Consider the following 27,498-nt stretch of genomic DNA (forward strand, 5'->3'; position numbering starts at 1 on the left):
TTTCAAACATTTCTCTTTCCTTTGTATAGACCCAAATTTTAATATGATATTTTTCTGTAGCCAGAGAGATGGTTTTGAACATTTCTTTTAATGTAGGTCTGCTGTTTTATCTGTTTGAAAAAGTCTCCATTGCAAAAGGTATTTTTGCTAGGTATAGAATTCCGTATATACTTTTCTCCCCCCAGGTACCTATTTCATTTCTAGCTCATGTAGTTTGATGAGAATTTTCATAATTGTTTTTACTTCAGCCACTGGATTTTAAGTTCCATGAACTTCTTTTTTAATCTTAGTGTCTCTTAAGCATTTGTCACCTGTGTGTATCTATAGGTGATAGATACTTGACAAATAATTTTAGATTGATTTGAATTATAAAATATCTAGCATTTCAGAATTGAATAAAATTTCATAGGGATTGCATTGAATCCAGAGATTAATTTGGGAGTATTCCTGTCTTTATCCATTGCTTGTATTGTTGGTGTTCAGTTGCTCAGTTGTGTCTGACTTTGAGACCCCATGGGCTGCAGCATGCCAGACTTGCCTGTCCTTCACCTTCTCACAGAGTTTGCTGAAACTCATCACCAAACTTGAGTTGATGATGCCATCCAACCATCTCATCCTCATTGAGACCTGATGCTGGGAAAAACTGAGGGCAGAAGGAGAAGGGGTTGACAAGAGGATGAAATTGCTTGTATATAAAACTGTTAATACATTTTGCTATTAACAGGGTCTAATATTGGCCTTGAAATAAATTCTTCATGACTAGAGCTAGACTTGGAGAAGGCAATGGCACCCCACTCCAGTACTTTTGCTTGGAAAATCCCATGGATGGAGGAGCCTGGTGGGCGGCAGTCCATGGGGTCGCTAGAGTCGGAGACGACTGAGCAACTTCACTTTCACTTTTCACTTTCCTGCATTGGAGAAGGAAATGGCAACCCACTCCAGTGTTCTTGCCTGGAGAATCCCAGGGATGGTGGAGCCTGGTGGGCTGCCGTCTATGGGGTCGCAAAGAGTCGGACACGACTGAAGCGACTTAGCAGCAGCAGCAGCAGCAGCAGCAGAGCTAGACTAATCAAAATTATGTGCCTTTGTGCAAGTCAAGTATCAAGCCTGTTGTATGCTGTTCTCCTGTCTTTCTTTTTTCTTTCTTCAAAAATATATTTGAAGACATGATTCAGTGAAACATGAAGACAGGGTTATGCTCAGTGGATGAGAACTTGTTTGCCTGAACAAATCAGCAAGTCAGCCATGTGTTTTCTACCTTTTTTTTTTTTTTTTAAACTTTTAGTATTGTGTTAGGAACATAAGGAAAGAAGATATACTTTTAAAATATGAAGCATTTCAGTATTACTTATTTTTTCTAATTTTTCTAGTTTTAAAGTAATTGTACAGTTTATGCTGGTTTTAAATGGTGCAGTCAGTGGTCTTTAGTATATTCACAAAACAAATAATTCCTGCATAATAAAAACTGGAACAACCTAAGTACTCTGAGTAGGGGAGCAGTTAAATAATTTATGGCACAGATATGTGATTTGCAAATATTTTCTCCCTTTGTATCACTTTGCTGATGTCTATTTGTATCACTTTGCTGATGTCTGTTAAACACAAAAAGTTTTAAATTTTGATGAAGTCTAGTTAATTTTTCCTTTTGTTGCTTGTGCTTTGGTGTCATATCTAAGAAGGCATTTCCTAATTGAAAGTCACAAAATTTTCTCCTATATTTTCTTCAAAGGGTTTTTATACTTTCAGTTCTTATATGTTGGTCTTTGATCTAATTTGAGTTACTTTTCTGGAATCTCAGTTCCATTCCATTGATTTACATGTCCATCCTTGTGCCAGTACAGCACACTCTGGATTATTCTGCTACTGCTGCTAAGTCGCCTCAGTCATGTCCGACTCTGTGCAGCCCCATAGACGGCAGCCCACCAGGCTCCCCCGTCCCTGGGATTCTCCAGGCAAGAACACTGGAGTGGGTTGCCATTTCCTTCTCCAATGCAGGACAGTGAAAAGTGAAAGTGAAGTTGCTCAGTCGTGTCTGACTCTTAATGACCCCATGGACCGCAGCCCACCAGGCTCCTCCATCCATGGGATTTTCCAGGCAAGAGTACTGGAGCGGGGTGCTATTGCCTTCTCTGGATTATCCTAACTTTGCAGTAATTTTTGAAATCAGAAAGTATGATTGTGTTTTTTGGGGAGTGGGGGAGGGTGGTGGAGAGATCCTTTGCATTTCCACATGGATTTTAGAATCGATCAGCTTGTCAATCTGTACAAAAAAGAAAGTTAAGGATTTTCATAGGAATTGCATTGAATTTGAAGATTAGTTTGGGAATATTACCAATATTCTTAATAATGTTAAGTCAGCTAATAATGTTAAGTCAGCTAATAATGTTAAGTCAACTAATACCTGAACATGGAATGTCCTTCCATTTATTTAGATTTTCCTTAATATTTTCAATGGTGTTTTAAGTTTTTAGGTACAATCCTTGCACCTTTTTTTTGCCAAATTTATTCCTAGATTTTTCTTTTAAAGCTGTTGTAATGGGAATTGATTTTGTAAGTTAATTTTTTTTGTAAATGTAAATAACTTTTACTGAAGTATAGTTGATTTGCAATGCCATGTTAATTTTTGCTGTACAGCAGAGTGACTTGATTTATATGTATATATGCTTTTTCATATTTTCATTATGATTTATCATAGAGTATTGAGTGTAGTTCCCTTTGCTATACATTCAGTTCAGTTCAATTCAGTCGCTCAGTCATGTCCGACTCTTTGTGACCCCATGAATCGCAGCACGCCAGGTCTCCCTGTCCATCACAAACTCCCGGAGTCTACCCAAACCCATGTCCATCGAGTCGGTGATGTCATCCAGCCATCTCATCCTCTGTCGTCCCTTTCTCCTCCTGCCCCCAATCCCTCCCAGCATCAGAGTCTTTTCCAATGAGTCAACCCTTCGCATGAGGTGGCCAAAGGACTGGAGTTTCAGCTTTAGCATCATTCCTTCCCAAGAAATCCCAGGGCTGATCTCCTTCAGAATGGACTGATTGGATCTCCTTGCAGTCCAAGGGACTCTCGAGAGTCTTCTCCAACACCACAGTTCAAAAGCATCAATTCTTCAGCGCTCAGCTTTCTTTATAGTCCAACTCTCACATCCATACATGACCACTGGAAAAACCATAGCCTTGACTAGATGGACCTTTGTTGGCAAAGTAATGTCTCTGCTTTTGAATGTGCTATCTAGGTTGGTCATAACTTTCCTTCCAAGGAGTAAGTGTCTTTTAATTTCATGGCTGCAATCACCATCTACAGTGATTTTGGAGTGCCGCCCCCGCCCCCCCCCCCCCCAAAAAAAAAAAAAACTCAGCCACTATTTCCACTGTTCCTCCATCTATTTCCCATGAAGTGATGGGACCAGATACTATGATCTTAGTTTTCTGAATGTTGAGCTTTAAGCCAACTTTTTCACTCTTCTCTTTCACTTTCATCAAGAGGCTTTTTAAGTTCCTCTTCACTTTCTGCCATAATGGTGGTGTCATCTGCATATCTGAGGTTATTGATATTTCTCCCGGCAATCTTGATTCCAGCTTGTGCTTCTTCCAGCCCAGCATTTCTCATGATGTACTGTGCATATAAGTTAAATAAGCAGGGTGACAATATACAGCCTTGATGTACTCCTTTTCCTGTTTGGAGCCAGTCTGTTGTTCCATGTCCAGTTCTAACTGTTGCTTAAGCACACATAATTTTCTGAATTTCAGTCTGTAAAGTTAAGCAGTTGGTGTACTGGAGTAAATGGTACAGCTTCTTTCGTTTTTATTGAGGAAAGTGACAATGTAAAAAACAATGTAAAACACATTTTGGTTGGTAGTAATTACTGGTAGTGTTCATCTTTAAACTTTTCTGTTGGTGTTTATCCTTAAATTTTTCTGTAATTTTCAGTTTTCTACAGTGAAGTGGTGTGACTTTTTTTAACCTACACTCTTTTTGGTATTTGCATATGTAATACTTGAAAATTGTACGGAGGTATAGCAAGATGTGAAAGCTACCCTTTATGTCCTTTTCATTTCCATTTCCTTCCAAATATATAACAATGTAAATAGATTGGTGTACATCCTTTCTTTGCATATATGCTTCCATATAAACATAAGTATTCATAAACATTGAAGATGTTTTTAAGCCATAAATGTTCTTTACTGGTTTTTAAACAGTATTATGTGAAGATGTTTCCAAAACTACATAGAATTCTACAATGAAATTTATCAGCTTTATTTAACCATCAACTGTTGGACACTAAGCTATTTTTTTCGTTATTTTTGATTTATGAATAATCCTTTAAAGTATATGCTAGGGATAACTTTTGACACATTTGGAAATGTTTTTGTAGCATATGTTCTTAAAAGTGGAATTACACTTCCAAAGCATTTGATAGATACTACCAAATTGCCTTTAAAAAAAAGTTTTAGTTAGCAATTTTGTATTTTCTCTGATAATTTATGTGAGTGACTGTTTCTTTGTATTCTTGTGACTACTTGATATTTTCAGAATTTCTCTTTTTGCCATCCTGATGGATGTAAATTTATTACCAACGTTTTATTTTGCTTTTTTCTGGTTACCAGAGAGGAGAGAGCATTTAAATTTTTTAAGGGACCATTTGTATTTCTTCTGTGACTGAATTAATTTTCTAATTAAGAAGACCATCTAGTTATTAAAAAGAAGGAACAAACAGTTTTTACATTAAAAAAAGTAGTTTTGTTCACTAAATCCCCATGGGGTAATTAATGCAAAATATTTGGTTGTTAATAAAGAATAAATTCATCTGAGTGTTTACCTGAATAAAGTAAGTAACTAAATGTGATTCTGTCTCCTAAATCTTAAAGTAGAATTTTATCAGTGGACCAATGCCCATTAGTTGACTAGCTGGATATCTGTTAACCAAAGCATTCTTTAGTATTAATATTTGCAGACAGAGAAGTAGATGACTTGTTCTTAACTTTTATTCATTAATTCAGTAAATATCTTTTGATCTCTTACTATATGCCAGACATAGATTTGGGCATTGGGGCTATAGTAGTAAACGAGACATTGGTTGAGGAGAGGGCTGTATATGTACTAATTTATCTTTCTGATGAGGGAAAGCCTCACTATGAAGTTGACAGTTAAATGGAGACCTAAGCAATGGCACCCCACTCCAGTACTCTTGCCTGGAACATCCTGTGGATGGAGGAGCCTGGTGGGCTGCAGTCCATGGGGTCTCGAAGAGTCAGACACGACTGAGCAACTTCACTTTTCATTTTCATGCATCGGAGAAGGAAATGGCAGCCCACTCCAGTGTTCTTACCAGGAGAATCCCAGGGACGGAGGAGCCTTGAAGGCTGCCGTCTATGGGGTTGCACAGAGTCGGACACGACTGAAGTGGCTTAGCAGCAGCAGCAGATGACAAGAGTCAGTTATGTGATGATCTAAGCATCCAAGGAAGATAAAAAATAATATTTTAAGGTATCAAGTCAAGAAGCATGGCCTTTCTTTCTTCATATTAGAAAAAAATTAAGTACAGTTTATTTACCATATGTTAATTTCAGGTGTGCAGTAAAATGACTCATACATCTGTATCACATATAACTATTCTTTTTCAGATTCTTTTCCATTATAGCTTATTATAAGATATTGAAGATAGTTCCCTGTGATATGCACTAGGTCCCTACTGTTTATCTGTTTTAAATATAGTAGTGTGTATCTGTTAATCCTGAACTCCCAATTTATCCCCTCCCCTCCTTTTTTCCTTTGGTAATCATAAGTTTGTTTTTAGTGTCTGTGGGTCTGTTTTGTAAATAAGTTAATTTGTATCGTTTCTTTTTAGATTCCACATATAAGTGATATCATATGGTATTTGTCTTTCTCTTTCTGACTTATTAGTATGATCATCTCTAGGTCCATCCATGTTGCTGCAGATGACATTTCATTCTTTTTTATGGCTGAGTAATCTGTTGTAGATATCTTATCTACTTCATCAGTTCATCTGTTGATGGACATTAGGTTGCAAAGTGTGACCTTTTGAAGGCTTGGGAAAGAGGCTTGTGTGGCTGGACCCATAAAGACATATACACAATAAATGGAGGAGAAAGATGTAGTATGGTGTCGTAGCAGTAAATAATGCCTGCCTTTGAACTGGAAGACTTACTCTTGAGTATTGACTCTACCTTTTTATAGATCCTGGCCTCTAAACTTCTGAACCCTCTTCATCTTCCATCTGCTTTCTCTGTGCCTTGGTTAATATAAAGAGCAAGTCAAACGAAAAATGCCTATAAAGGTATGGTGTGCTTGTTTATTTAATAAAAGGCCACTACCTGTGTGTTTTGCTGAGGGCTATGGAGGGACACTGAAATGAATTACATTTGGTGTTTGCTCCTTAAAAGAGGATGTAGTCTAGTAGTAATATAGTAATATCTGAAATACAATGTTGAGAATGATGGAGATCTTAAGGATGCAAATAAGGTGGTATAGGGACTCAAAGAAGGGAGAGCTTTCTGTTTTCTTGGAGTTGGCTTTATGATGAACAAAGGACTCTTGAACTAGCCCTGGAAAGATGGGTATGGTTTCAGTAGAAGATGGAGGGGAAGAGAATAATCTCAGTAGGTCAACCTGTGGGAGTAAAGGCATGGAGCCTTAGGCAAATTCAGAAGGAAAGGTTAGGACCAGACAGATTATGCAACATTTTAATACTAGGTTAAGGAAAGTGAATTCCATTCAGTAGGAACACTACCAGTAAATATTTATTGAGCATCTGCCTTTGCCAGGTCTGTGCTGGTTAGGGCTATGAAAATTCAGTGATCTCAGTTTAGTTGGAGAAGACAGATTAATTATTATAATTTTAATGAAATGTGAATAAAGTGTTGCAGAATCATATTTCAAGGAACTATGCCAACTTCCTGGCATAATAAGGGAAGGCTTCATAGAGGTAGATATTAGTGCTTGGACATAAAGTATCCCTTTTTGTAGCAGATAAAATTGATAGAGAGGTATATGAAGAAACATTCTAGACCTGGCACTTTATGTGTTTTGGGATGGCTGGATGAGGTTTTGTGTGCAGTACAAGGCTGTGAAGAGTTTTGTCAGAGAGAAACTGAAAGATTCAGGTGGCAGCGTGAACAGTACATTAGAAAAGGTAGAGATGTGAGGTAGGGAACCTGTAAGACTATTATGCTGGACCAAGTAAAAGATGATGTAGGACCTCTTCATGTGAAATAGTAGCTAAGGGAATAGACAGCCTGGAAAATTGGAGACCTGCTTAAGATGTAGAATTGGCAGGACTTGAAAATCAGTTGGCTGTGGGAGAAGGGAGGAAAGGATCAGGTGGAATATGGAATGACTTCCAGATTTCTGCTACTTCAGTGGAAAGCATTGCATGAGGATAGAGTATATTTAAGGGGAAAGGGGGTGGATTTGGAGAGGTAGGCTAATAGTTTCAGCTGTATTGTGTCAGAGGTGCATATAGGATAATTGGGAGGGGCAAAGGATGACTTGGGGAGTGATCAACATTTAGATGATGATATAAGCCTTACATAGTGAATAGGGAAAATCATGCAGTTTGTCCGACTCTTTGCAACCCCATGGACTAAATTCTCCAGGCCAGAATACTGGAGTGGGTAGCCGTTCCCTTCTCCCGGGGATCTTCTCAATCCAGGGATCAAACCCAGGTCTCCCACATTGCAGGTGGATTCTTTATCAGCTAAGCCACAAGGGAAGCCATATATAAATATAAATTAAATAATCATCGGAGAATAGGTAACTGAAGAGGAACCTTAAGGAGCATCGAGAGACAACCATAGAAGCCAAAAAACAATCAGGAAAAAAAAAAGTTATTAAAAGTGGTTGGAAGTTTTTTTTAAAGGGTGTAGTCAGTGTTGTCATCATAGATGTTGACATTTTTCTTTCTTTTTCCCTTTATTTTTCCTCCAGAAGTAGGTCATTGGTCACCTCAGTAGTTTCAATGAGGATATATAGGTCAGATTATAGTGACTTGAGTATATGGGGCAGATTAGAATTTGGCTATAATTGGAAGGAGAGATAAAGATACAATATCAAGGTACTATTGTTTGGTTATTTTTTCTTGTCTGTTTTTAAAGATCAGAGAGTCATGAGTTTTTTATTTCCTGAGAGGAGATAGTGAATAGACAGCAAAGGGTTGAAGTCACAAGTAATGGAGGAGCCTAGCGTAGTGCATCTCAAACTGTAATGGGAATTTTGTTGAAATGTAGATTCTGAATTGGAAGGTCTGGGTTGGAGTCTGAGATACAGCATTTCTGATAAGCTCCCCGGATCAGGATGCTGCTGCTTTTGGTTATGGGCCATACTCTTTGAAGTAATATTTAGAGAATATGGGATTGGTAGTATTATAGTGAGTTAGCCTTAATAGATGGAGAAGGCAATGGCACCCCACTCCAGTCCTCTTGCCTGGAAAATCCCCTGGGCGGAGGAGCCTGGTAGGCTGCATGCAGTCCATGGGGTCACTAAGAGTCGGACACGACTGAGCGACTTCACTTTCACTTTTCACTTTCCTGCATTGGAGAAGGAAATGGCAACCCACTCCAGTGTTCTTGCCTGGAGAATCCCAGGGACGGGGGAGCCTGGTGGGCTGCCGTCTATGGGGTCGCACAGAGTCGGACACAACTGAAGCGACTTAGCAGCAGCAGCAGCAGCCTTAATAGAAAGAGGAACACCTGCTCTGAAATCAGGTGGAATATAAGGTGGATGGGATTCAAATTAGGTTTACAGGTAGGAAACATGCTTGGTAACCTTAATTTGTTTTTTCTGTGCAATAGAAGTAAAGTAGCTTAAAAAAAAAGAGTTCGAGAATGGTTGTGAGCTTAAAAAAGGTGTGAAGGTTTGGAATAGTTACTAAAAAGAGAAGGGAAGTGAGTGAGTCTGAGACCTGTTATAATCACTGAAAAGTGAATATTATTAATAGTTTGGTTATGGTATCTGTACAAATAGTTGGGACAAGGAGAGACTAGATTTGAGGAAGTCAGGAGAGGTAATGAGTTCTGAAATAGAACAGTGGCTTTCAGAGTAGAAAAGGAAGATGTCCTGGGAGCTCAGACTTCCCTGGTGGCTCAGATGGTAAAGAATCTGCCTGCAATGCAGGAGACCCAGGTTCCATCCCTGGGTTGGGAAGATCCCCTGGAGAAGGGGATGGCAACCCACTCCAGTATTGCCTGGGGAATTCCATGGACAGAGGAGACTGGTGAGCTACAGTCCATGGGGTCACAAAGAGTCGGACACGACTGAGCAACTAACACAAACACAGACAAAAGATGTCCATGTGAATTTGTGGTACATTACTTTATGTGACAAAAGGAATTTTGTAGATTAAAGTAGGAATTTTGAGATAGATTATTCTGGTAATAGATCCTGGGTAAACACAAGGATCTTTGTAAAAGGAAGCAGGAAAGTCAGAGTCAGAAAAGACCATGTGATGATAGAAACAGAAAGAGAGAGGAAATGTGATGATGAAAGCAGAGGTCAGGTGATGTGGGACCATGAACCAAGGAATGGGCGGCCGTTAGAAGCTGGAAAAGGCAAGGAAACAGATATTCCGAAGAGACTGTAGAAAGAGCAAAGCCCTGGTGACATGTTGATTTTAGCCCAATGAGACATTTTGGACTTCCGGAAACTGTAAGATAAATCATTTGTGTTGTTTAAGCCACTAAATTTGTGGATTAATTTGTTACAGCAGCAGTAGGCAACATGCAGGGAATTGTGAATGTGTGGGAATGTTGAGTTAGAATCATAAAATCAGGCAACTAATGGCATGTGAAATGGGCAACAGAAAACTGGGAAGGCTTTTAAGCTGGGTAAGTGGGTGGAGGAGTGTGGTGAAATTAAAAATAGAGAACGACAGCAGATTTTATAGAATGGTGTTCATTTTGCATGTAAGTATGGGTTAGATATGGATTAGTTTTGAAACAAGGAGATAAATTTAAGCAGCTGCTATTTTATAGTACTATTTAATGGTACTATTAAAGTTAATAGCGCTGTTACAATAAAATGCATGGCAAATTTTATAGGAATATTTAGAGTTTAGAGTTTTGACTGAGTGACCAAAGGGGTGAGTGAGAGAGACTGGTTTTTTAAAAAATAATGCCACATTATGTTTATATAGTGCTTTTCTTCATTTTGGGAAGTGTCCTCCCCCACCCCCGCCCCGTTTTATTGAGGTATAATTGACAAATAAACATAAAATTATATTCAAGGTATCAACAGTGATGGTTTTGATATATGTATGCGTAGTGAGAGGCTTTCCACACATTCATGACTTCGCATATTTACCTTTTTTTACCTTTTTAATTTTTACTTGTTGTTTAGTCGCTAAGTCATGTCCAACTCCTTGTGATAAGTAATATCATGCAGTATTTGTCTTTCTCTGGCTTACTTCCTCCAGAAGTAGCATAACATCCTCCAGATTCATCAGTGTTGTCACAAATGGCAGAATTTATGTCTTTTTTTTTTTTAAGGCTACATCATATTAAACACATGCCCCCATTTTCCTTATCTGTTCATTTGCTCATGAACACTTAGGTTGTTTCACTTAGTATCTTGGCTGCTATGAATAGCACTGCAGTGAACCCGGGCGTATAGGAGTATTTTGTTTTATTGTGCTTTGTAGGCTCTTTGTGTTTTTTTTGTATACAAACTGAACTGAAAGTTTGTGGCACCCCTGTATTGAGTAAGTCTATTGGTGCCGTTTTCCCAGCAGCATTCTTTTTAAAAATATTATTTATTTTTAACTGGAGGATAATTGCCATCTTTTCCCTCTTGAACTTTACCTCTGCCCCCGTCCCACCCCGCTAGGTCATCACGGAGCTGTGGGCTGAGCTCCCTGTGTTACGCAGCAGCTTCCCACCAGCTGTCTGTTTCGTGTGTGGTAGTGCATATATGTCAGTGCTTCAGTGCCTTTCTCTCAGTTCATCTCCCCCTCTCCTTCCCTTGCTGTGTCCACACGTCTATTTTCTATGTCTGTGTCTCTATTCCTACCCTGCGAATAGGTTCATCAATACCATTTTTCCAGATTCCATATGTATCTGTTAATATACAATATTTGTTTTTCTCTTTCTGTCTTAACTTCACTCTGTATAACAGGCTTTAGGTTCATCCACCTCAGTTCAGCTGACTCACAGTTGTTCCTTGTCATGGCCCAGTAACATTCCATTGTAGATATGTACCACAGCTTTGTCCATTTACCCGTCAGCGGACATCTAGGTTGCTTCCGTGTCCTGGCTCTTGTAAGTAGTGCTGCAGTAAACATTGGGGGTGCATGTGTCTTTTTGAATTGTGTTTTTTTCAGGGTACATGCCCAGTAGTGGGATTGCTGGGTCACATAGTAGTTTCATAATTTTAAGGAATCTCCATGCTCTTCTCCATGGTGGCTGTATCATTTTACTTTTCCACCAGCAGTGCAGGAGGGTTCCCTTTTCTCCACATCCTCTCCAGAATATATTGTTTGTAGATTTGTGAGGTGACTCCTCATTGTAGTTTTGATTTACATTTCTCTAATAATTAGCAATGTTGAGGATTTTTTCTTGTGTTTATTGGCCACTTGTATGTTGTCTTGGAGAAATGTCTGTTGAGGTCTTCTCCTCGTTTCTTCATTGGGTTGTTTTCCTGATACTGAGTTGCATGAGTCACATGCATAATTTGGAGATTAATCCTTTGTTAATTGTTTCATTTGCAGTTTTTCTCCCATTCTGAGAGTTGTCTTTTCATCGTGTTTAGTTTCCTTTGCTGTGCAAAAAGCTCCGAAGTTTAGTTAGGCCTTGTTTGTTTTTGTTTCTGTTTCCATTTCTATAGAAGGTGGGTCAGAGGACCTTGCTGTGATTTATGCCAAAGAGTGTTCTGCCTATGTTTTCCTCTTCGAGTTTTATAGTTTCTGGCCTTACATTTAGGTCTTTAATCCATTTTGAATTTATTTTTGTGTATGGTGTTAGGAAGTGTTCTAATTTCATGTTTTTACACATAGCTGTCCAGTTTTCCTAGCACCACTTACTGAAGAGCTCCATTGTTTTTTTCTCCATTGTATATTCCTGCCTCCTTTGTCAAGGATAAGGTGCCCATAGATATGTTGGTTTATCTCTGGGCTTGCTTTCTTGTTACATTGATCTGTATTTCTGTTTTTGTGCCAGTACCATACTGTCTTGATGACTGTAGCTTTGTAGTATGGTGTGAAGTCAGGACGGTTGTTTTTCTTTGTCAAAACTGCTTTGGCTATTCAGGGTCTTTTGTGTTTCCATACAAATTGTAAAAATCTTTTGTTCTATTTCTATGGAAATGCCATTGGTAATTTTATAGGGATTGCATTGAATTTGTAGATTGGTTTGGGTAGTCATTTTCACAATGTTGATTCTTCCAATTCAAGAACATGGTATGTCCCTCCGTTTGTTTTTGTCATCTTTGATTTCTTTTATCATCAGTGTCTTACCGTTTTTTGCATACAGGTCTTTTGTCTCCTTACATAGGTTTATTCTTAGGTATTTTATCCTTTTTGTTTGCAGTAGTGAATGGGATTGTTTCCTTAATTTCTCTTTTTGCTTTTTCGTTGTTAGCATATAGGAATGCAAGGGATTTCTGTGTATTAGTTTTGTGTCCTCTACCTTTACTAAATTCATTGATTAGCTCTTAGTAATTTTCTGGTGGTATCTTTAGGGCTTTCTATGTATAGTATCGTGTTATCTGCAGACAGTGAGAGTTTTACTTCTTTTCCAACCTGGATGCCTTTTATTTCTTTTTCTCCTGTAATTGCTTGGGTAGTCCTTCCAAAACTGTTGAATAATAGTGGAGAGAGTGGCCACCCTTGTGTTGTTCCTCATCTTAGAGGGAATGGTTTCAGTTTTTCACCATTGAGAAGAATGTTTGCTTGGGTTTGTTGTACGTGGCCTTTATTATGTTGAGGTACCAACAACAGTAGTTTTTAAAATTGAGGTATGTATTTGTTTTAGAAATAATGCTATTGCACACTTAATAGACAACAGTATAGTATAACATAGCTTTTATATGCACTGGGAAACCAAAACATTTGTGTGACTTGCTTTATTGTAAATTTGCTTTTTGTGGTGCTTTGGGTATGTCTGTACAGATACCTCTTGAGGTAGTAATTTCATTTCCTTTGAATATACACAGAAGTGGATTGCTGGTAGTTGTATTTTTGACTTCTAGATGTGCTTCCATATGATTTCTGTGGTGGTTGTATCAGTTTGCATTCCTACCGTCAGTGTACTGAGGTTCCCTTTTCTCTACATTCTCACCAGCATTCAGTGTTTTGCACCTTTCTGATTGTAGACATTCAAGCAGATGTGTGATACCTTCTCATTGTGGTTTTGAATTGTGTTTTCTTGATGATTAGTGATACTAAGCACCTTTTCAGGTACCTGTTAGCCATTTGGATGTGTTGCAAAATCTCTTCAAGTCCTTTGCCCACATTTTTTTAAATAAATGCTTTTTATAATTAATTATTCGGCTGCACAGAGTGGCATGTGGGATCTTAGTTCCCTGACCAGGGATCAAGTCTGCACTCCCTGCTATGGAAGCATGGAGACTTAACCACTGGACTGCCAGGAAGTCTGTTTTGCCCACTTTTAAATTGGGTTATTTGATTTTTTTTGCTCTCTGAGTTGTATGAGTTCCTTATGTATTTTGTATATAAACCCCTTATCAAGAACATTTTTTCCCATGCTGTATAGGTTGACTTTTTGTTTTTTGGTGGTTTCCTTTGCTATGCATAACTTTTGTTGTGCATAAGAAATGTAAGATTGTTATACATAAGTTACGCTATGCATAATTTTGATGTAGTCCCATGTGTTTGTTTTTGCTTTTGATAAACCATTGCCAAGACCAATATCAAGGAGTTTACCCTCTATTTTTCTTCTAGGAATTTTATGGTTTCAGATCTTATCTTCAAGTCTCTATCCGTTTTGAGTTGATTTTTGTGTGTGGTATAAAATAAAGGTCCAGTGTTATTTTTTTGCATATGGTCATTTAGTTTTCCCACACCATTTATTGAAGAGATCATTCTTTCTTTGTTGTGTATTCTTGACTCCTTTGTAGAAAATCAATTGGCCATATATATGCAAGGGTTTATTTCTGGACTCTCCATTTTGTACTGTTAGTCTGAATCTCTGTTCTTATGTCAATACAATTACCAATACAGTAATCAATTATTTTGATTACTGTAACTTTGTAATATAGTTTGAAATCAGAAAGTTGATGTCTCCAGCTCTGTTCTTCTTTTTCAAGAATGTTTGTGCTATTCAGGGTCTTTTGTGGTTCCATATGAATTTTAGTATTTTTTTCCCAATTTTTGTGAAAAATGCCATTGGAATTTTAATGGGGGTTGCATTGAATTTGTAGACTACTTTGAGGAGTATGGATGATTTAATAATTCTTCCAGTCCATGAGCACAGATGTTTCCATTTATTTCTTTTTCAATTTCTTTCATCTCCTTGGTTAAATTTATTCCTGATTGGTTCATTCTTTTTGATGCTATTTAAAAGGGATTGTTTTCTTACTTAGTTTTTCTAATAGTTCATTGTTAGTGTGTAGAAGGACAACTGATTTTTTTTTTTTAATACTGATTTTGTATCCTGCAACTTCGTTGTTGCTGTTTAGTCACTAAGTCGTGTCCAACTCTTTGCAACCCCATGGACTGCAGCACATTAGGGCTCCCTGTCCCTCACTATTTCCTGGAGTTTGCCCAAGTTCATCTCCATTGAATTGGTGATGGTATATCAGTGTTTATTCTCGCCATTTCCTGCTTGACCACGTCCAATTTATCTTGATTCATCGACCTAACCTTCAAGGTTCCTATGCAGTATTGTTCTTTACAGCATCGGATTTTACTTTCACCACCAGACACATTCACAACTGAGGATCATTTGTACTTTCACCCAGCCGCTTCATTCTTTCTGGAGCAATTAGTAATTGTCCTCCACTCTTCCCCAGTAGCATGTTGGACACCTTCCAACCTGGGTGGGGGGCATGGTTCATCTTTTGGTGTCATACCTTTGTGCCTTTTTATACTGTTTATGGAGTTCTCATGGCAAGAATACTGGAGTGGTTTGCCATTCCCTTCTACAGTGGATCAAGTTTTGTTAGGTCTCTCACTGTGACCTGTCTACCTTGCATGGCATGGCTCATTGCTTCATTGAGTTATGCAAGCCCCTTCACCACCACAAGGCAGTGATCCATGATGGGATCCTGCACCTTTCCTGAACTGAATATTCTGACAGGTTTTTGGTGGGGTCTTTAAAGGTTTTTCTGTCTATAAGATCACGTTTTCTGCAAACAAGACAGTTTTTCCTTTCTTATTTTGATGCCTTTTATTTCTTTTTCTTGCCCAGTTGCTCGGACTAGGACTTCCAATACTATGTTGGTTGAAAGTGGTACGAATGGGTATCTTTATTTTGTTCCTGATCTTAGAGGAAAAGTTTTCAGCTTTTCACTGTTGAGTATAATGTTATTTGTGGGTTGTCATGTATGGCCTTTATTGTGTTGAGGTATGTCCCTCTGTGTCCAGTCTGTTTAGTTTTTATTTTTAAAAGTTTTTACTGGAGTATAGTTGATTTACACTGCTGTGTTACTCTCTGCTGTACAACAAAATCAGTTAGTTATACATATATGTGTATCTACTCTTTTTCCATTCTTTTCTCATGTAGGTTATTGTAGAATATTAAGTAGAGTTTTCTGTGCTATATAGTCCTTATTTGTTATGTATTTTATATATAATAGCATGTATGTGTGAATCCCAGTCTCCCAATTTATCTGTCTCTCCTCCCTTTCACCCAGTAACCATAATGTTTAATTTTTATAATAAAGGGATGTTGAGTTTTATCAAACACATGATTTTTATCCTTTATTTTATTAATGTGATGTATCACATTTATTCACGTATATGTTGAACCATTCTTGCATGGGAAGCATTTCATACCTTTTTAGGGGGCTTAGAGACAAGTTTTTGAATGGACATAGCTACTAGCATGTAAAATAAGCTACTAGCATGTAAAATTAGGCCAAAATAATATTGTGAATGGGTTCTTCCCTGGTAGCTTAGCTGGTAAAGAATCTGCCTGTAATTCAGGAGATGCCGGTTCAATTCCTGGGTCAGAAAGATCTGCTGGAGAAGGGGTGGGCTACCCACTCCAGTATTCTTGGGCTTCCCTGGTGGCTCAGCCAGCTGGGAAAGAATCCCCCTGCAATGCGGGAGACCTGGGTTTGATCCCTGGGTTGGGAAGATCCCTGGGAGAAGGGAACAACCCACTCCAGTATTCTGGCTTGGAGAAGTCCATGAACTATTCCATGGGGTCACAAAGAATCCGACACGACTGAGTGACTTTCACTTTCAATATTGTGAATAGTTACTACTCTAATAGACATCAAATGTCTAGACCATTTCCACCATCCCAGAAAGTTCTTTTGGATACTGCTGTTCTGTATTATATGTAATGAGGGATTTCATATTATTACGGTAAAAGTTTTTAAGAATCATTCTTTGCTAATTACATACAATTTCAGAAGACCTAGAGTCTTGGAAAGATTGGGTGACATAGTGAAGTGAGCAGTACACCATGCTCTTTAAGAAACTCTAATCTAGTTAACAGTGAGCACTAACCAGTTCGTTTTTTTTTTTTTAATCCTAGTTCTGCTTTGTGTTGTATGAATTTGGGAAGCCTAAAGAGATTCTGTAAGCTCTTATAAAACATTAAAAGCAAACAAGAAACAGGTAATATGTGTTCACTGTAAATTTTACAGTGCAAAAAATTAGAAAAACCATTTTTAAAAAGAAAAACCATATTTGTAAAACATGGAATTGCTATCATCCATTTAAGTTCTTTTTGTAACATGATATAATTCATTATATCATCTTACTTCTCTAATTCGATCCACTTTATATTGAGCCACTTCTCTCTCAGCCTCTTTACTTTGACTGAAGTATTAGATCATCAGTAAAAAAAAAAAAAAGACCTAAACTTGAGTTTTGTGTTTTTATTTAATTTTAGATTCCCCAAATGTGTTGTTATAAACGGTGAGGATTTCCCTCGGTGGTTCAGTGATAAAGAATTTGCCTGCAGTGCAGGAGACGAAGGTTCCATCCCTGGGTCAGGAAATCCCCTGGAGGAGGGCATGGCAACCCACTCCAGTATTCTTGTCTGGAGAATCCCATGGACAGAGGTGCCTGGTGGGCTATAGTCCATGGGATTGCAAAAGGTCAGACACAATTGAAGAGACTTAGCATGCATGCACATAAACAGTAAATACATAATTGATACTTATTACCAAATATGAAACATCTTAGAGGATACAAATTTACTAGGATAGAAAATTGCAAAAGTTAAGAAAACTTTGAAGCAATATAGAATTGGATAAGAAAGGAGAGTGTGTCTAGAAGAACTTCATTTGGTACAGAGATCCAATACCATAAAAACGTCTTTTCTGAAATACGATTTTTATAAATCAAACATTTTTTGTCTTTCCGATAATTTCATTATACAGATTCTTGGCAGAAGAGACTAATCGATATGCTAGAGGAGTTACTTGTGTTGGGGTTTTATCTTTGTTTTCTTAAGTAAAGTTTCAGTTCCGTTCATTTCAGTTCAGTTGCTCAGTCATGTCCGACTCTTTGTGACCCCATGAGTTGCAGCACGCCAGGCCTCCATGTCCATCACCAGCTCCGGAGTTCACTCAGACTCATGTCCATAGAGTCAGTGATGGCCATCCAGCCATCTCATCCTCTGTCGTCCCCTTCTCCTCCTGCCCCCAACTCCTCCCAGCATCAGGGTCTTTCCAATGAGTCAACTCTTTGCATGCGGTGGCCAAAGTATTGGAGTTTCAGCTTCAACATCAGCCCTTCCAATGAACACCCAGGACTGATCTCCTTTAGGATGGACTGGTTGGATCTCCTTGCAGTCCAAGGGACTCTCAAGAGTCTTTTCCAACACCACAGTTCAAAAGCATCAATTCTTCGGTGCTCAGCTTTCTTTATAGTCCAACTCTCACATCCATACATGACCACTGGAAAAATCTTAACCTTGACTAGACGGACCTTTGTTGACAAAGTAATGTCTCTGCTTTTTAATATGCATTCTAGGTTGGTCATAACTTTCCTTCCAAGGAGTAAGCGTCTTTTAATTTCATGGCTGCAGTCACCATCTGCAGTGATTTTGGAGCCCCCCAAAATAAAAGTCTGACACTGTTTCCACTGTTTCCCCATCTATTTCCCATGAAGTGATGGGACCGGATGCCATGATCTTCGTTTTCTGAATGTTGAGCTTTAAGCCAACTTTTTCAGTCTCCTCTTTGACTTTCATCACGAGGCTGTTTAGTTCCTCTTCACTTTCTGCCATAAGGGTGGTGTCATCTGCATATCTGAGGTTATGATATTTCTCCCGGCAGTCTTGATTCCAGCTTGTGTTTCTTCTAGTCCAGCATTTCTCATGATGTACTCTGCATATAAGTTAAATAAGCAGGGTGACAATATACAGCCTTGACATACTCCTTTTCTGATTTGGAACCAGTCTGTTGTTCCATGTCCAGTTCTAAGTGTTGCTTCCTGACCTGCATATAGGTTTCTCAAGAGGCAGGTCAGGTGGTCTGGTATTCCCATCTGTTTCAGAATTTTCAATAGTTTATTATGATCCACACAGTCAAAGGCTTTGTCATAGTCAATAAAGTAGAAATAGATGTTTTCTGGAACTCTCTTGCTTTTTCCATGATCCAGCGGATGTTGGCAATTAGATCTTTGGTTCCTCTGCCTTTTCTGAAACCAGCTTGAACATCTGGAAGTTCACAGTTCATATATTGCTGAAGCCTGGCTTGGAGAATTTTGAGCATTACTTTACTAGCCTGTGAGATGAGTGCAATTGTGTGGTAGTTTGAGGGTTCTTTGGCATTGCCTTTTTTTGGGATTGGAATGAAAAGTGATCTTTTCCAGTCCTGTGGCCACTGCTGAGTTTTCCAAATTTGCTGGCATATTGAGTGCAGCACTTTCACAGCATCATCTTTTAGGATTTGAAATAGCTCAACTGGAATTCCATCACCTCCATTAGCTTTGTTTGTAGTGATGCTTTCTAAGGCCCACCTGACTTCACATTCCAGGATGTCTGGCTCTAGGTCAGTGATCACACTATCGTGATTATCTGGGTCGTGAAGATCTGTTTTGTACAGTTCTTCTGAGTATTCTTGCCACTTCTTCTTAATATCTTCTGCTTCTGTTAGGTCCATACCATTTCTGTCCTTTATCGAGCCCATCTTTGCATGAAATGTTCCCTTGGTATCTCTAATTTTGTGAAGAGATCTCTAGTCTTTCCATTGTGTTGTTTTCCTCTATTTCTTTGCATTGATCGCTGAGGAAGGCTTTCTTATCTCTCCTTGCTGTTCTTTGGAACTCTGCATTCAGATGCATATATCTTTCCTTTTCTCCTTTGCTTTTCGCTTCTCTTCTTTTCACAGCTATTTGTGAGGCCTTCTCAGACAGCCATTTTGCTTTTTTGCATTTGTTTTCCATGGGGATGATCTTGACCTGTCCCCTGTACAATGTCACGAACCTCCGTCCTACGTATAATTTCTATCTATATGGAACTGACAACAAGTATAGGAAAGTTAATTTAAGAAAAGTTCTGTGCTATTACCTCTGATGAGATGACAGTTTCTCTGCTGTCTCCTGCTGTGTGCCTTTCTTCTTCTGCTCAGTATCTGATGAGGGCATAGAATCATGGCATAGCAGACTTACTTTGAGGTCCAAGATTCTGAAGGCAGAGGAAATTAAAAGTGTGGCTGCATGTTTCATAATATGACACTTTTGGCTCTTATATTAAAGTTATCTGAGATAGTTTATAACCAGCTTATTAGTTTATATTTAACCAAACATTTCCCTCATTTCCATAAATAGTTATAAGCTCATTTATGATTTTAATGATTGATGTATATGAGTATTTAACCATAACTGTTAAAGTGTTTTCTAAACCAATATTCCCTTTTACCTCAAAGTATAGAGTTTGAAACACTAGCTCAGCACTGAACACTAATTGGCCCTCTGTACATTTTAAAATGTTTCTGAAAGAACGAGGGAGAAGTTGAATTTGTATTGAGTTTATCCTAAATCTAACCATTATTTGTCTTCATACTAGAATTGTAAAATGTATTCATAATATATATTATATATTATATAATAACATGAATGCCAGTTATAAACAAAAATTTCCAGTTCTTCCTTTTCTCTTCCCATTTTAATTATAGGTTCTTAGGAGTTTCTTTGCCTTTTTTTACTGAATCCCAATATTTTGATTTCAGTAAGAACTGTCTCCATCAGTTCAGTTCAGTCACTCAGTCATGTCCGACTCTTTGCAACCCCATGAACTGCAGCACGCCAGGCCTCCCTGTCCATCACCAACTCCCAGAGTCCACCCAAACCCATGTCCATTGAGTCAGTGATGCCAACCAACCATCTCATCCTCTGTCGTCCCCTTCTCCTCCCGCCCTCAATCTTTCCCAGCATCAGGGTCTTTTCAAATGAGTCAGCTCTTCGCATCAGGTGGCCAAAGTATTGGAGTTTCAGCTTCAACATCAGCCCTTCCAATGAACACCCAGGACTGATCTCCTTTAGGATGGACTGGTTGGATCTCCTTGCAGTCCAAGGGACTCTCAAGAGTCTTTTCCAGCACCACAGTTCAAAAGCATCAATTCTTCGGTGCTCAGCTTTCTTTATGGTCCAACTCTCACATCCATACATGACTAGTGGAAAAAGCATAGCTTTGACTATATGGACCTTTGTTGACAAAGTAATGTCTCTGCTTTTTAATATGCATTCTAGGTTAGTCATAACTTTCCTTCCAAGGAGTAAGCGTCTTTTAATTTCATGGCTGTAATCACCATCCGCAGTGATTTTGGAGCCCCCCAAAATAAAGTCAGCCACTGTTTCCACATCTATTTGCCCTGAAGTTATGGGACCGGATGCCATGATCTTAGTTTTCTGAATGTTGAGCAGTAGTGTGTTAATGTGTTGAATGTGACTTTACCTAGTTCAGAATCAAAAGGTCTGGTTTTAATACCTGGCATGCAGTTGGGTTCTAGAAGATGACTGAATCCAGCTCAGATGGTTCAGGAGGAGAACAGGGATAGGGATGGAGTACGAAAATGACAAAGGATGTGTTTTCACTGGTTACAGAGGGAAGCTTGAAAGGGCAAGGAAGGCATAGAGTCATTAGAGCCTAGTGAGAGCTGTGAAGAAGTGGGTACCTGACAGGAGCCATGGGTGATAAAGGGACACAGCGTCTGTCAGAAAATATGACCAGTAAGAAGGAGGGAATTGGAAAGAAGTAATCCAGCTTTTCTCTGCCAGTGATGGACAGCACTGGAACTGAGGAGGTGCTGTTCAGGTCTGCTTCCTTTCGGCGCAGAGTGGGGCAGAGGAATATTGGAGGGATGGGGTAATGGCAGTAAGATAATAACCAGGACAACTACTAATCAGAGGGGGACTGACTTAAGGTAAACTTTTAGATTCAATTTCTTATCTCTAAACTGCAGATACTTTACTGGGGTTGATGTGGTCATTAAGTGAGCCGTAACAAGGTACTGCAGTAGTGCCTTGGTCTTGTATTTTTTAGAAGTTTTGATAAGGTGTGAATTTGAAAAGCTCAGCTTTATTTCTCTCGTTGCCGTGCTGCATTTGTTTCATAAGAAGTTTGATTGCCACCATACTTTTGAATACACATTAGTATTTGTGTTTCCCAGTGATTTTGGGGGCTTCCCTGTTAGCTCAGTTTTAAAGAATCCACCTGCAATGCAGGAGACCCCTGGTTCGATTCCTGGGTTGGGAAGATCTGCTGGAGAAGGGATATGCTACTCACTCCAGTTTCTTGGGCTTCCCTGTGGTTCAGTTGGTAAAGAATCCGACTGCAATGTGGAAGACCTGGGTTTGATCCCTAGGTTGGGAAGAACCCCTGGAGAAGGGAAAGGCTACCTATTCCAGTGTTGTGGCCTGCAGAATTCCATGGTCCGTATAGTCCATGGTGTCGCAAAGAGTTGGATACGATGGAGCGACTTTTTCTTTACTTCAATGATTTATGAGAAGTGAACAGTCATTGTTCAGTAGTTCCCAGGATTTAGACTTTTTTTACTTACTGTCAAATGAGAGGTTTCACTCTTTTCATTCTTGGTGTAGACAGAGCACTGCTTGCTTCTGAACTTATGGATGAACTGCTTTTGAGATGCAGAAATTATCTCCCTGGTGAAAGACTGGTCAGACTTCACTCTCCCACGTCTACCATTGATGTATCCTTAGTGACTGCTTCTATTTTCTTGAGACAGCAGTGATTGTATTTTCATATTTTTTGCTCCTAATTCTTACTGTATTTCTTCTCATCCAGCTTTCATCCAGCTTTACCTTTGAGCATTAGTAGATCAGACCAGAATCAAGCATTCACTCTGTTTTCAGGAAATGTATAGCCACTAGATGATATTTTACTTAAAAGCACTTTTTATTTTTTTAAAAATTCTCTCACAAAAACTGTATTGTGATTTTGAAATTAAATACTTTCTATTTAATTTACAGGCTCAAGTTAGCAGTTTTGTATATTGCAAATTGAACTTTTCTGAATTACTGACTAAATCTTAATTATTTTCCACCAGACGGTCTGCCAAATCACGAAGCAGAAGCCCATATTCATCTAGGCATTCAAGATCCCGTAGCAGGCATAGATTGTCTAGATCCAGAAGTCGTCATTCTAGCATTTCTCCTAGCACACTAACTCTGAAGAGTAGCCTGGCAGCTGAATTGAACAAGAATAAGAAAGCACGAGCTGCAGAGGCAGCACGCGCTGCAGAGGCCGCTAAGGCCGCAGAAGCAGCCAAGGCTGCTGAGGCTGCTGCCAAAGCTACCAAAGCTGCCAGCACTTCTACACCTACCAAGGGGAACACAGAAACTGGTGCCAGTGCATCACAAACCAACCATGTGAAGGATGTGAAGAAACTTAAAACTGAGCATGCACCTTCTCCCTCAAGCGGTGGAACTTTAAAAAATGACAAGGCAAAAACAAAGCCACCTCTTCAGGTAACAAAAGTGGATAATAATTTGATTGTAGATAAAGCCACCAAGAAAGCAGTTGTAGTTGGAAAGGAGAGTAAATCTGCTGCTACAAAGGAGGAACCAGTATCTCTTAAAGAGAAAACGAAACCACTTACACCAAGCATAGGAGCCAAGGAGAAGGAGCAACATGTGGCTTTAGTGACCTCTACCTTACCACCCTTACCTTTGCCTCCCATGCTGCCTGAAGATAAAGATGCCGATAGGTAAGTGCAAAAAAGTTTGTTGTGACTGGTTAAAGAAACAGAAATCTCAGTTTGAAATGACAGATTATTTGACCCCTCCCTCAAGAAACTTTATGAAAGACTGTTTAGTAAGTGAATTAATTTTCTTTATGGTATACAACTTAAAATGAAGCACATTGCTTATAGGATGAAAAAATTATAGCTTATGCTAAGAATTCCAGGTAAAAATTGCCATTGTCATGGGATATAATATATGTTTCAGCTTGAGTTTGGAAATTAGAAATGTCAGTATTTTCTTTGGCTGATATTCTTTGATGTTATCAGAGACAGGACATTTTATAATAGAATCTGTCCTGGGTGATAATATCATATTATCTTGTTTATTTCTAAGTGTTTTCACTGACCTTATAAAGGTCCCTTTATGAATATATGATTTTTTAGTTTTTTATTGACTTAATTTTTTGCAACTAGAGATTAATTACATGTTACAGAAATGTCATAATGTATTAATGCTTTCCTTTAAATTATTTATAAATTTCTGTTGTTGGGGGTGTAGCTAGTACTTTATTTTGAAACAGTTTAAAGAGGATGAAGGTAAGAATGACTAAATGTAAACGCAGTTCTAGGAATGTTTCTCAACTTGTGCTCGGATGGAAACTTGATGCTGCTTGTGATTTGCCTATTGACTTGACCTTTTTCATTTTTATTTTTATGAAGAAATTATAACTCCTACTCCCCTTTTTGTTAAAAAAACAACTCTATGGGCAATTTTTCTAGCTGGCATCTATAGGGAATTTGAAAACAAGTTGATAAAAATGCCATGTGGGCAGGTCTTTCAAGCACTCACTTTGGCTAGCTTTATGAAAATTTTGTAATTTAAACAAAAATAAATTATAATTTCATGCCCTTTTGTATTTTTAGTACAATCAGAAATGTTGCTGAAGGGACCCCATCCAGTTTAATCAGGTGTTATCTAGTTATACTATTTCTAACTGTGATATTTGCAGGTTTGACTGTTTTTGTTAGGAACACTGAAGGGACATAACAGTAATGATTTATAGTTTTGATGAGTCCTGGAATAAGTTGCCCAGCACAGAGGGGCATGAGTCCAGAACTGAGTCACTTCATCAGTAAGAAAATAAGCCTGTTGCTGAGAATCTAGTGATTCTGGACCAGTGAGACTAGGTATTCTCTACTTTACTCTTCATATGTGCTATAGGGGTAAATTTTACTGGTAAGAATTCAGGATATGTGCCCAGGTGGTGACTGCTTATTAAGAAGGGTATTCTTTGTGCATCTGTTTTTAATAAGATGGTGGCACATTCCATACTTGGTCATTAAAATTTTTTTTGACTCTCCTTCTTTGCTGTCTTCTTTTTTTATTGTGTCTCTGCTCTTTTTTGCTTTGAATGTTTTTGTATGTTTCAAGGATATAGAACTTTTTTAAGACTCTTGAGTACTACTACTGACATATGTGGCCAAAGATTGATTTAACACCAGTTACAGCCACTCTTCTTTTTGTTGTTCCAAATATGATTGTCTGAAATTTGGCGAGTGGGAGCTCCTTTAAGCCAACTTCTTTGTCCTTTTGATATGACCCCTTTTATTTTGGAGTGCAGTCTTGCTTCCCATCCAAAAAAAACTCACTTTGAACTTTCTCTCCCAGCCCTGGAATCTATTTCTCTCTGAAATCATAAGATGGACTGTTAACTATATGTATACATCTAATCATCTTTTTTAAAAAATGAGGATCATACCAGTTATAATAATATTCTTCCTCTCTTCTTTTGAAATTTAATGTATTGGAGATCTTTCTATGTTGGTAGAGGTAGATTCAGTATTCCAACACATGGAAGTGGATGCATGACTTTCTTATTAATTATTCTGCTGTTGATTAATGGATATTTAGATTTATAATTGTTTTCTATTAAACACTCCTTATACATTAATATTTTATGTACACATGAGTAATTTATGTGGATAGTTATGTGGTCAAATATCCACATTTAAAGATTTGATAGAAACTACCAAATTGTGTCTTAGTAGGATTGTGTGTCAATTTATGTAGCCAAATATATAAAATGTTTTCAGTATCACTAAATATTGCCAATTTTGAAATATTGAAAATCTTTAAAATATGTGATTAATTTTGCCTTTTTCTGATTATTGAGATATAGCATCTTTCTGAACATTTGTTGGCTATTTATTTTTTCCAGTGAATTGCTTGTTCAGGTCTTATGCTGACTTTTCCTTAAGATTATTATTATTTTTTTAATTGATTTATAGGTACCCCTTATGTTAGGATCTTGATCTGTGCCTGTCAGAGTGTGTTGCTTGTCTTTGAGACTTAACTTGTTTTGGCTGTGTGAATGTTTTCCATTTTGAATGTATTTGGATCTGTCGTTTTTCCATTAAAACTTACAGGTTTAAAAAGTTTTTAAAGGTTGATTCACATCTCACAGATATTTGTTTCTGTTTATTATACGTGGGAGAAAGACATGGTCTGATTGTCCACTCTCGTCCACCACCTTGTGGACTAATAGATCAGTTGTTGCTAACATCATTTATTGAATACTCTATCTCACTGATTTCTGGTGCCATATATAAAAATTAGACATGGGCAGGTAATGTAAAAGTGAAGGGATGGAGTAAATGACTGCTTAGTGAAAAACCCAACCCTTCAGCCTCAACTTCAATGCTGCTGTGAATGAATTTGGGCCCAGTGTTGGTATTTTTTCCTTTATTCTTAGATAAATTTTAAATCATTTGATTTCTCTTGCTTGATTTTTTGTTTGGGACTTGATTAAATGCAGTGATTAATTTGGAGATTGACAGCTGTACAGAATTGGAACTTCCCATATGAAAACATCATTGCTTTCTTCATTCTTGTCTAGTTTTATGTTTATCAATCATGTTTTAATTTTCTTCTCTTGATCTTATACATTTCTTGTTAAGGCATTTTATTGTTTTTTGTTACTGTAGTATATGGAAACAAAAAAAAAATCATTACATATCCTATTTGGTTATTGCAAGTATTCAGTGCTAATATATTTTAAATTATATAGTGTTATTCTTGGGAAGTAATATTTCATTTCTCTTAAGTCTTGGAGCCTTGCTGAATTTAATAGTTCATATAATGATGTATTTGAATATAGGCAGTCTTTTACATGCTAAATTGTAAGTAAAATAAGACTTCTACTCTCCTCCCTCATGTTGTTTTTGTACAAGCGAATTTTTGACTAAAGTCTAATTATGAGTTAGAGACTACAGTTCTCTAAATAAATTATTTTAAATAGATTTATTTTCAGACAGTTCAAGTGATACTTTTTCTAGAAAAAAGCTTTTACTGTCTTTCAGTCTTGAGTTGGCTACCCTTTCCTATATTACTCTGGAAATCAGTGTGTGTAGTACTGTATCCTGCTGCTTACTGATGTCTTCCAAAAGACTGAAAGCTGCTTTCTGAGAAGAACTGAATCTTAATGTTTTTGTGAATTTTTTTCTCTTGTTAAACTGTAGTGTTTTATGTAACACCTAGCACATGGACATGTACAGTGAATATTTGTTAAATGGTGGGACATTAAAATTGAAAAGTAGGTTGCATGACACCATTACTATAGAAATAAAACTGCAATCCAATTTCCTTTTGAGCTTTTTTTCCCTATTAGAGATTACCTTCTAGTAAGTAACTTGGTGTTGTGAAGAAAAGTCATAATTTTATTGATAGTTTTTATCAGATGGTATTAAAAGATCCATATACTTATTGTACAATAATATTAATGTTCAACGTAAGTAGGAGAAGTGATAATTAAGTAAAATGACAAGTTGTTAACATCAGTAGTCATTTCTGACTACAGCAGTTTAGTTTCACTAGATTTTTTAAATTCTGGGACTTATAACTGTCATGAAAGTATATGAAGTAAGGCTTCTCTACTGGCTCGGTGGTAAAGAATCCACCTGCCAGTGCAGGAGACAGTGTTCAATCGCTGATAGGGAAACTCCTGCATGCTACAGAGCCGCTGAGCCTGCGTGCCACAACATGGAGCCTGTGCTCTATGCCTGGGAGCTGCAGCTACCGAGCCTGAGCACCTTAGAGTCTGTGCTCTGCAATCAGAGAAGCCACTGCAATGAGAAGCCTGTGGACCGCAACAACAGGGTAGCCTCCGCTTGCCGCAAGTAGAGAAAACTGCATGCAGCAACAA

The 27,498-nt window shown here is 38.0% G+C and overlaps 1 protein-coding gene across 8 annotated transcripts in view; it reads left to right on the plus strand.

Annotated features, from left to right (window-relative positions):
- Positions 1-27,498, plus strand: part of CDK13 (cyclin dependent kinase 13) — a 125,555-nt gene that overhangs the window by 11,503 nt on the left and 86,554 nt on the right. For all 8 annotated transcript variants that reach the window (XR_015162291.1, XR_015162292.1, XM_086395992.1 and 5 more), the window contains exon 2: positions 22,661-23,320. Coding sequence is in view for 6 of the 8 variants with exons in the window: in XM_086395992.1 (XP_086252118.1) it covers positions 22,661-23,320 (660 nt within the window). In the remaining 2 variants the exon portion in view is untranslated. The remainder of the gene's footprint in view (positions 1-22,660; positions 23,321-27,498) is intronic.

This window comes from Bos grunniens, chromosome 4, assembly GCF_055505025.1.
Source record: "Bos grunniens cultivar Pamir isolate PY7600 chromosome 4, Bosgru_T2T1.0, whole genome shotgun sequence".
Lineage (NCBI taxonomy): Eukaryota > Metazoa > Chordata > Mammalia > Artiodactyla > Bovidae > Bos > Bos grunniens.